Below are 10949 nucleotides of genomic sequence, written 5' to 3' on the forward strand. Positions count from 1 at the left end.
GTGAGTAAATTGCAAGACTGCCAATTGTCTGAAAAACATAACCAAGACAATCCACGTTCATGTTGAACCAAGAGGTACACTTCCCTGTTTACCTTACATCTAATGTGCTTGTGGGTTATTTAGATGATTTGACTGAATCTATTTGCTTGTGAATGACAGGTTGCTCTCTAAAATTAGTACCTTCTGAAATTGTTGTGAGATTTGGAGATCCAGTTTCAGCTGCAGCACATCAGCCATACCTATTTTAATACTAAAACATTGGTAAACGAATGCATGTTTTATATATTTTATGTTAAGATGATATATATTTCTTTATTTACCTTCTTTACTTTTTTTTTTTTTTTTTAAATATAAGACTACTGCTAGACTTTTTCCAGTCATGTGGGCTTTGCTTGCTCTGTTGGTCGTTGACTTAATCTTCCTTGAGGTGCCTTTTTACAAATGGTAGAACAAACATGGTCATTACACTGTTTCTCCTGACAAAGGGCCAGTTGGTTACGAGATCCCTTTGACATCAATCAGTGCAAATGCTTAGGACACTTGCTGCATCTGAACTGCAGCTTAATGACATTTGTAACCTAACTATTTGTCTTGCATTTCATTTATGGTTTACTTGTTTTTCCTTAAAGCTGATTTTCAGTCTTGAAACGTTGGATGTGTATGTTGGATGGCATTACTGCAACCTAAACAAGCTAAATAAAGTAGATTATTTGAAGGTGTAAAAAAATAATTTTGAGTGGTTAATCATTTCAATCACACAGTAAGTGTCTGCCAGCATCAGTCAGAGAGTTATTTAATGTTGGAGTTTAAACTCCATGGCAGGATTCATGTGGGGAAGTGTGAGATGGTCAATTAGGGAAGCACAGAATTCCCTGAGTGTGTCGGCTGTGGAACATGCACTTCTTGCATAAATGTATCACTTTAACCATTTAAGGGATTCAGGATGAAGCACAGTCTCCTAGCTAGTCTCTGTGTGGTTTAGGGTGATGTCCCTTTAAGATTTATAAGGATCTGGGAGTGGCGTGGATAGGAAACCTATTTTTATCCCATATTTCCTTCCTTATGGTAATTAACCAGACCCAGACTAACGAATTACAGCCCAAATTAAAAGTTTGAGCATTCTGATTCAGTATATATGCACAAAAAGAAAAGGTGGAGCAGAGAAGTATTTACATTTTGACCTTTTGGGATAACTTTGGAAAAGTATTTGGAATAATCTGACAGTTTAACCAACAAGCTGAATATTTGATTTGGGCATAGATCACTGGGTGAGTTTGTCAGCTGCTTGGCTTGTGTGTTATTGTCTGTATATCAAAAATGCAATTTTTTTTAAAGCAGTGCAAGCTGTGAAAGAAAGTGTGTAATTTTCACAATATGTCAAGTAAACTTAGAAGTGCTTTATCCCTCCATTCTGTTTAATACAAAACGTGTTTTTAGCTCGGCCAGTGGTTTCCTATCATGCTGAATAGAACATTAACTTAATTTTATAAATAGGTTTAATACTGAGAGTCAGAAAGTAGGAAAGCTCAAGACGCTCTTCCCATAATTCCCGAACATCCCATTTTGGAGTTACTGTTAATCTTGCAATGTCCAACACCATTGCATGAGATCATGGGTAGAGCAAATGAAATTTGGCCCATTTTGACATTTGCTAGTATAAAACTCCCCAAAATGTCCTAAACTGACCCAAATTGTACACGAAAGCCTTACATTTTTCTGAAAGCTTCAAATTTGATCTTGTTTTACAGGTGCTGCAAATTTTTGTACACCGAGGCTGATCTAGGTCAAACCTGACCTGTATATATCCAACTACAGTTTCATTGTAGTTGGATATATACAACTGTGTCTATGAATGCAAAACTGTGCATTCATAACTTCGTAACTGCCATTTTAATGATTATCAGCTGAGGACCTTCAATGATAATTTTGACTCCTGTGCCTCACAACATCTAATGCAAATCCTGAAACTGAACTTCTCTGGACGTTCCTGAATGACTCCTCATCTCCTCCATCCACTTCCTGCATACTGCCTGTCACGATGCTGGGCTTCCTCGTGCTCATCTTTTCACTGTGTGGTGAGTGCTGAAGACATCTCTGTGGATCTGACATACTGTGTATTAATTCATTTAATAATGGTTAGAGACAAAACTTTTAACTTTCCCTTTTAACTTCACGCTTAGTTTATTGTTGGAAATTTAGTTTCAATGGCCTCCACGAGTTACAAGTAAAGGTAACTGGAAAAAGCAAAAATAAAAATAATGATTTGTAAATACTGAGATTTGAACAAAAGACAAAAACATTCAAATTATTATTGATGGAAGAGCTACAGGTATGTGTTATTGCGGAACAAACTTCTGATCTCAATCAATAAAGTGAGTGTGGTGGTTAACAATTCATGGGTCTGTCGGTTGAAACTTTGCTCGCTGGAAACTTTATGACCAATAGGAGCTACAGTAGCGTTACTTACCTGCAACTGACGAGAAAACAATGAAAGGATCATCACACAGCCCTTCAATGACACAACACAACAAATAAGTCCTCTATCCTGAGAGTCAACATAACCAGAGAGAAAAATGTTGCTGAGTTCAGATGTGAAGCTCAGCTGGACTTTGGACTGCATGGACCAAAACTTCATGAGATTTCTCAAACACACAGTGTTTCAGACCACTGTGAGTAAATATCCTGCTGTTTCTAGGAAAATACAACATTCACTTAATTTTCCAATTTTGAGTCAGTAAAACAATGTCAAAACCAGTGTAGTTAGGTGCCATATATATATATATGTATATATGTGTATATATATATATATATATATATATATATATAAAACTGTGTAAATAACAATCTTCTGTTTTCTTCTTTTTTTCAGATGCTCTTGAACCAAAGACAAAAAACAGAACTCATGTCATGTCTTCAAGTGAGGGCACTAATATTATGTTGACCTGTGAAGCTGTGGGAAACCCTCTTCCGTTCTATAGCTGGACTTGTGATGGGGAAAATATGTTGGAGAACACAAACAGTCTCAATATCACCCTAGTAAAACGCAACACAACCTGCACCTGCACAGCCACCTATTATCTAGGAAACACAACTAAGACATTCCATGTTCATGCTGAACCAAGAGGTACACATCCCTGTTTACCTTACAACTACTGTCCTTTTTTAGGGACTTATGTCTTTTTATATCCAAAATCAGTTTTAAATGTTAACATGTGTGCTTGTTAATGGCAGGTTGCCCTTTAACACTGACACCTTCTGAAATTGTTGTGAGATTTGGAGATCCAATTGTAATCAACTGCAGCACATCAGCCACAGATGTTGAAGGAATGGGCTGGGAGGCTCCATTTGGAGGTACAGGATTTGAACCTCCTCCTGTTGTCGCTTGGAAGGTTGAAAAACTAGAAGAGTGGACTCCAAGTCCTTCCTGCTATGCTACTTTGATTGATGGATCCCAGTGTACTGTGAGTCCACTCATCACTGTTTACAGTAAGTACATGTGCACAGACTGTGTTACTGTATTATGTCCTGCATGAACTGAAAAATGTATATGTAAGAAAGCAATGATTAAAGACATGCTTAGACATGATAATGTCCAGCAGCTTCTAATTGATCCAATTCAAATGTTCCTTATGTGGAAATCAAAATGTGACTCTGGCACCTGCAAACAAAAGTACTAACACTTTTAGAAATGCATGTTTCCTGTACTGATGTAGATTAAATTTGGTTTTTACATTGTAAACCAGCAATACCAAAAAATAAAAATTGTTTTATTTACAGAAACTCCAGACTTTGTGTCAGTGTCTGACATGGGTCGTGGTCCGATGGTGGAGGGCAGAGAGCATGATCTGAAATGTGATGTCATCAGTGTTGCTCCTGTACAGAATCTCATAGTGAAGTGGTACAGAGGCAATGAAACTGTGCTCACAGAGACGTTTAATGAATCTACTGGGATCCCAGTAAACGCATATTCTACCCTGAAAATCTCCACTCAGAGAGATTACAATGGATTAACTTTTAGATGTGAGGCTGAGCTGCACCTCGGACCCAAAGGACCGAAGTTCCTCCCTAATACGTCCTCACCACCTTACACTGCTGTTGTCCTCTGTAAGATTTCCACCCACGTATTTCATGTTTTTTTTCCACCTCAGAGCTCTGCAACAGAATCACACGATCTTTTTAAATGATTTGTCAATATTGAATATAAATAATTTTAGATGAAAGTAAAGTTTGAAGCATACTATTTTTATCTTATTAAATCTCTCATGTATTTCTTCCACAGATGCCCCTGAGTTCAAGAATGGAAATGAAAGCAAGGAAGTGCTCCAGGGTGAGAATGTTACTTTAAGCTGTAGTGCTGACAGTAACCCACCCTCAAACATCAGATGGATGTACACAGCTGCTGTGAATTCAAATGTGACCACTGAGGGACAACAGAAGACTATCACTATCACAGGAATCACGTCTGCCAATGCAGGCATTTACATTTGTGTTGCTGAGAATGAAGCTGGGAGAAATACACGATTCATCTCACTGGTGATAAAAGGTATGATTACTTTTTGCAGAACAGTTATGGAAATGTATAAAGAAAAGTGATAACTGATGTTTAAAATGAACAATATATGACATCGAGAACTGATCTTATTTTAATGTTGTTTTTATTTTGCTTATCTTACAGATAAAGTCCCTTTGCTAGTCATTGGAGTGTTGCTCGCTGTATTTGCCATTGGCCTCATCGTCCTCCTGGTCTTTATTTACTATAGAAAGAGAAAAAATTGGCATTCTTCTTTTGACATAGTATCAAATGCCACAGATGTCCCTCTGACAGTCAGCAGTAATGCTTAGGATATTTCCCTGCATTATGAAAAATGAAGTAAAATTTTAATTGCATATGTAATTTATGATTTGTCCTACAAGTCAATCAATAATATTGTATAAATGTACATTTAATTTTTCCATAAATTAATTCCTTGAATTAAACAACTTCATATACCAGAAAACAAATAGCAGAAATATCTAAAATAATAAGAAGGTTATGCTTCAGAGTTAATAATGTTATGTATATGTCTGCTAAACAGTGCATGAAACTGCTGTAAAAACAATTAACATTTAGCAATATTATGTCTTATGTTTGAATTAATTTTTTTTAAATTGTTTTTATGTTTTTTGACCCACAGTTCATTTTAATTGTGAAATATTAAAAGCACAAAGTGAAGCCTAACAGGTATTACTGCATTTAAACAAAGTAGCCTATTGTCATATGCCAGAACTTAAAGGCGAATTATTAATGATTTGAATTAGAGGGTGATCATCTGCTAGTCCAGGACTCTCTGCCAGGGAATCACTGATTTCCAGAGTCCACAGAATACTTTTTATAACATAATTCATTGAAGAACACGGATTAAACAATAGGATGATTTTAACCAGTGGAGGCTGTCGGGTTACAGCACAGCCTCCTGGCTGGCATCCTTTGTGGAGATCAGATCGCTTCCTCTTTAAGGCTTATTACGATTTTTGAGGGTGATGTAGATAGGAAAGCTACGTTGACCTGATTTCCTTCATCATTGTAGAGGCTAAGCCTACGCTTGAAGCCACTGAGGTGGTCGTTAACGGGGGTGACGCGATGTCACTGGTATGTATGAATTAAGTAAAAAGTCCAATAACTCCAGCAGTACTTATCTTGTCCTTTTTGGCCTTTATTCCCATATCATCTTAACATAACAGCGCAGCGGTCACAAACTGTTTGCCTTCTTACAATTAATGACACACCTGACGCCGATTACGTGCGTCTACCTTAAATACCGTTACATGAACAAAACAGAAAAAGGTGACCTCTAGCGACCACATAAGGTATTAACCCCAAAATGGCTCCTACAATCAAGTTAAATATTTGGAAAAACCAGGCTAAAAGCTGGCAAGCATAATTAATTGTTTAAGTGTGATGGTTATTAAACAATTAATCAGCTATATGTGTTGAAGAAAGACAAAGCTGGAGCAGTCAGTGTTTATATTGTGCTTGGATCCTATTCAACAGGACCTTCCTTCAAATTGCTGGGATAACTTTGGAAAAGTTTTTTTGCTTTCTGAATAATCTGTCTGGCCTGAAAATTGATTTTTGCAAAGAGCTTTCAGTGAGAGTATAATCTGCTTCACTTGCATGATATTAAATAGAGGAAGAAAAGAGGAAGAATGAGATTAACGGTCATAATATGAAAACTGAAAGCAACTTAGAAATGGCTTTTTTTTTTTTAACTCAAGGGTCACCAGTTGGTGTCCAATGTTACAAAAAAGAACCCTAGTCAAATTCAAATTCAAATTTTATTTACCACACACACAACCATACACAGACAAGTGGTGAAGTGCTTGTTTCTGTGCAATGCCCGACCATTAAACGACGGTAAAGTATTTACAGATTTACAGATTATGACAAAATTTACAGATTTTAACTTGAAATACTGGATTTGGCAGAAAGCATCTAAAAGAGCTTGGACTGATATAACCAAGGTGAACTTCTGACACGGATGAAGATAAATCTGTAGAGAAGGAGAAAAACAACTCATGATGCGAAGCATGTTGTTTAACATGGTGGAGGCATGTATGGCTGCCAGTGGAATCGGACCACTGGTATTTATTGATGAGATGACTGCTGATAGAAGTAGCAGGATGAATTTTGAAGTGCACAGGGCTATACTCTCTGCTCAGACTCAGACAAAATGATGAATGCAAACCTGATCCAACACCACTTTACAATGCAAATGGATCATTAACCAAAAGCAGATTTCAAAAGCAACTCAGAAGTCTCTCAAGCTAAAGAAATTGGATATTCGTCATTGGCCAAGCCAGTTACCTTAGTACAATCCAACAGAGCATACTTTCATTTACTGAAGACAAAACTGAATGCACAGAGAGCCACAAACAAGCAGCAACTGAATTAGCTTATTCAACATCCTGGCAGAGAAACTCAAGGTAGAAATAACATTTGTTAATGTCCATGACGTCTTGACTTGCGATAGTGTAAAGGATTGTATAGGATCCAGGTATTAAATAACATTTCTTATATTTAAAATGATATTGATTTGTCCAACTATTTTTGAGCATCTGAAAACGGGGAAATATGAATAAATATGGTGGTGATTTCTAAACAGGTACCACAAGGTTAAACAGCTTGTACTAAAGTTACATTTTAATCACATCTTGACTGTTGAATTTATAATCATCTGCGGTGATGGAAAGACATCAAGACAAAATTACTAAAAATGTGTCTTCATTGACATCATTTATTTTTACTTTAATTTATTTACAAAAACTTCAGACTGCGTCAATTTCTGCAATGGATCATAGTCCAATGATGGAGAGCACAGAGTATGATTTGAAATGCAATGTCACCAATGTTGCTCCCATGAAGGAGCTCACAGTGAAGTGGTAAAGAGGCAATGAAACTGTGCACACAAAATTTTTTAATGACCCTCGTGGAAATCCGGTCAATGTGTCCTCTGTTTTAAGATTCATTCCCAAGAGAGATCACCCTGGATTAGTTTTCAGATGTGAGGCTGTGCTGCACTTTGGACCCAAAGGACCAGAGATCCCTCCTGCACCTGCTTCGGATCTTATCAGTTCATCCTTCTGCAACCTCAGCACCTTACACTGCTGTTGTTCTTTGTAAGATTTCCTCCTTATTTTCCACTAAGTGAACTCTGAATATCAGCTTGCCACCCAATACTAATGTATTCTTAAAGTGTTGTGAGCTCAAACAGTGGGATTATTTACACCCTGAGAATGTGTGAGAATGTTCCACTAAGCTGCAGTGCTGATGGCAACCCTCCCTCTAACATCAGCTGGATCTGTATAGATGCTGTGAATGCAAAAGAGACCACTGAGGGGCGCCAGAAGACTATCACTGTCACAAGAGCCACGTCTACCAATGCCGGCGTTTACATGTGTGTTGCAAGTTGTGAGAAAGACAAGATTTGTCACACTGGTGAAAAAGAACCAAACTAATGACTGGTATCCCAAATTAACTGTTTAATCAGGATACTGATTTACTCAAAGTACTGAAGGAAAAAAGCCATTCATACTAATAGAAATTTCAAACCACCATTTTTGTGAATGGATTATATAATCTGAGATACTATTGCATATGGAATTCAAAGTATTGTTTTAAGTGCCTGATCATCACTGCCTGGAGGTGCATAAGACGCTTCCTGCCTGAACCACCTCAACTGGCTATTTTCACTCTGGAGAAGTACCAGCTCAGGGGAACTCTGAGCCCCTCAAAGTTCCTCAAAGGGTGGAAGGTCATTTCTGTTGTTGTATCTGTTATCACTGTGATTCTTTATTTATTTACAACATTCAAAGAAGTACTTGAGAAGCTGTTGAATGCAGAAAATGAGAGAGACAAGGACTAGTTGAAAATCAGGAAGTGCAGCCGATTAGTAAGGAGCAAGTGAGGGCAGCTATGAAGAGGGTGATGAGTGGAAAGGTGGTTGGTCAAGATGACATACCTGTGGTGGTAGAGAGAGGACAGTCAACTCTAACCAGACTGTTTAACAAAATCCTGGAGAATGAGAGGAAGCCTAAGGAGCTGAAAAGTGTATTGATACTGATTTTCAAGAGGAATATTGAAGGCATGAACTTGTGGAAAGAGTTGTTGAAGCTAAAAGATCAAAAGATTGTGTTTATAACGTTACACATAGGAGCATAGGAGCTACAGCTCAAGCTTTAGTCAAATGCATTAGTGGCCTGAACCACAAGAGGGAGGCAACGATCCTGACATCACATGCATAACAGAGCTCAACTCTCTTATCCTGGATCCACTTGAGATTGTAGAAGACTATGGAGGAAATCCTTTCTCTGTAAAGTTTACCAGCACACTGAAATGAGAAATAAAAGCTCCAGCTTTAAAAACAAAGACATTTTATCTCCCATTCACTGCTACTGTTAGACTGAAAGTTTGAGTGCAAAAATAAAGCTAGATGATTCTCATTAATTGCAGTAAAGACCTATTGCATACAAAAAATTTAATTTGAAATGAATACAGTGTAATGCTAAGAAAATTAAAAATGATGATGTATATGTAACTAACTTTTATCTAATGTTGTTTGTCAGAGAATCCAAAAGTTGTTCAATAGAAGAAAAAAGCAGAACTGGCTGCTGTGTGATGTCATCAGTTTTGTTCCTGTTCAGTACTTCACTGACGTATAAAAACAATGAAAGCATTGTGACACGTCATTTAACAATCAAACCAAAAAACTGAAAAATGAATCCTGTAATTTGAGAGTGAACATCAGCAGAAAAAAAAGTAGTTCAGTTTAATTCTGTTTTATTTATATAGTGCCACTTCATAAAAACAGTTGCTTCAAGGTGCTTCGAATTGTAAAGTAAAGACTATACAATACCAAAGAGAAACCCCAACAATTACACAACCCTCTATGACCAAGCACTTGTACAATGGGAAGGAAAAAAGGAATAACTTCCTTTTAACAGGAAGAAACTTACAACAGAACCAGACTCAGGGAAGGACAGTCCTCTGCTATGACTGGTTGGAGTGAGACCAAAGAATGATTAAATACAAAAAGGCTAAAAAAAACACAGAGATGTTTAAAGAGATAAAGAGATTAATAAATGCCCAGCATATCATAAAAATCCCCCCAGCAGCCCACGTCAACTGCAGCATAACTAACTTCCTGTTTTTTTTTCCTCATTCACACTGTTTCTGAACACTGTGAGTAAACATCCCACTGTGTCCAGGCAAACAGAGCATTATTTTAACTTTTAGCTTAGATTTAAAAAACCAAAAAAAACATTCAACTCAGTTTAGCTATCCATTGTTTAAATGTGAAAAACTATGCTTGCCATTCTTGATGCTCCTGAGCTAAACTCAACACAATGATATCTATCAACTTAAGGGCACTGATATTACCCTGAGCTGTGAAACCAAGGGAAACCCTCCTCTTGTCTATAACTGGAAATGCGATGGGGAGAACACAAACAATCTTAGGATCATTCTATTGCAGCAATGCAACCTGCACCTTGTCATTTAAATCACTGTTTATCTTACAGTTAATTTGCTAATGCATCCTTTAATAATAATAATAATAATGTAGATTTTATTGATCCCCGTGGGGAAATTCCTCTTTGCATTTAATCCATTCACTATGTAAAGCAGTGGGCAGCCATTGGGCGCCTGGGGACAGTACCTTGCTCAGGGGTACCTCAGGGTAGCCGTTGAGTGGATATACTGTTGACTTATTTCTTAATTTAGAAAAGAGAAGAAAAGAAAAGCTCTAACTTCATAAGTCTACTTGTAGAAGATTGCCTTGTATCACTGTCGCTTTCTGAAATTGTTGTGAGATTTGAAGATCCATCGTGAGTCACTGTGATTCTATTTGAAGCTCTAGTAACCCTCCCTCCCTCAAACATCAGCTTGATCTACACAGCTCACAGCTGCTGTGAAATGAGACCACTAAGAGGCGCCAGAAGTCTATCACTATCACTAGAGCCACGTCTACCAGTGCTGGTGTTTACATTTGTGTTGGAGAGAATAAAGTTGGAAGAAAGACAAGATTTGCCACACTTGTGATAAAAGATATGGTTGCTGACTGTGCAGAACAGATATGGGAAATAAATAAAGAAAAAAAGGTAACTAAACAATGTCAAGAGGTGAGAAGAAATATTATGTTTTATTTTGCTTATCTCACAGGTAAAACTAAACCCCCCCCCACACACACACACATTTTCCATTCTGTTGGGTGTTGCTTGTTTCATCGTTTCTCATCCTCCTGGTCCTTTTTCACAACTCTCAGAAGAAAAAAAATAGAGAGAGACAAAATTCCAAATGACATAGATGTCCTTATGTCATCAACCAGTGTTAAGTACTAGGGGTTTTTACAGGATTCTGAAAACTGAAGTGAAAACTTAACTGCACGGGTAACCTAATTATTTGTTCTTTCCTA

At 37.3% G+C, this 10949-nt stretch overlaps 1 protein-coding gene across 1 annotated transcript; it reads left to right on the forward strand.

Moving 5' to 3' along the window:
- Positions 1-1094: 1094 nt before the first annotated feature.
- On the forward strand, positions 1095-5265 carry LOC146388373 (vascular cell adhesion protein 1-like). Its single transcript, XM_084925641.1, has 7 exons — positions 1095-1268; positions 1749-2075; positions 2870-3124; positions 3232-3486; positions 3778-4104; positions 4280-4543; positions 4676-5265. The coding sequence occupies exons 2-7, from the start codon at positions 2039-2041 to the stop codon at positions 4840-4842; spliced, it is 1305 nt and encodes a 434-aa protein (XP_084781767.1). The 5' UTR covers positions 1095-1268; positions 1749-2038; the 3' UTR covers positions 4843-5265.
- Positions 5266-10949: the final 5684 nt, after the last annotated feature.

The sequence above is a fragment of the Perissodus microlepis genome, chromosome 4 (assembly GCF_051167445.1).
Source record: "Perissodus microlepis isolate ML-2025 ecotype Zambia chromosome 4, ASM5116744v1, whole genome shotgun sequence".
NCBI classification, from domain to species: domain Eukaryota; kingdom Metazoa; phylum Chordata; class Actinopteri; order Cichliformes; family Cichlidae; genus Perissodus; species Perissodus microlepis.

Excerpts from the sequence above, each read along its gene's own strand:
- LOC146388373 (XM_084925641.1), top strand. The coding sequence starts at position 2,039 with ATGCTGGGCTTCCTCGTGCTCATCTTTTCACTGTGTG. Across the intron at positions 3,125-3,231 it reads TGTTCATGCTGAACCAAGAG|GTTGCCCTTTAACACTGACA; the intron begins GTACACATCCCT and ends TGTTAATGGCAG. Across the intron at positions 4,105-4,279 it reads TTACACTGCTGTTGTCCTCT|ATGCCCCTGAGTTCAAGAAT; the intron begins GTAAGATTTCCA and ends TTTCTTCCACAG.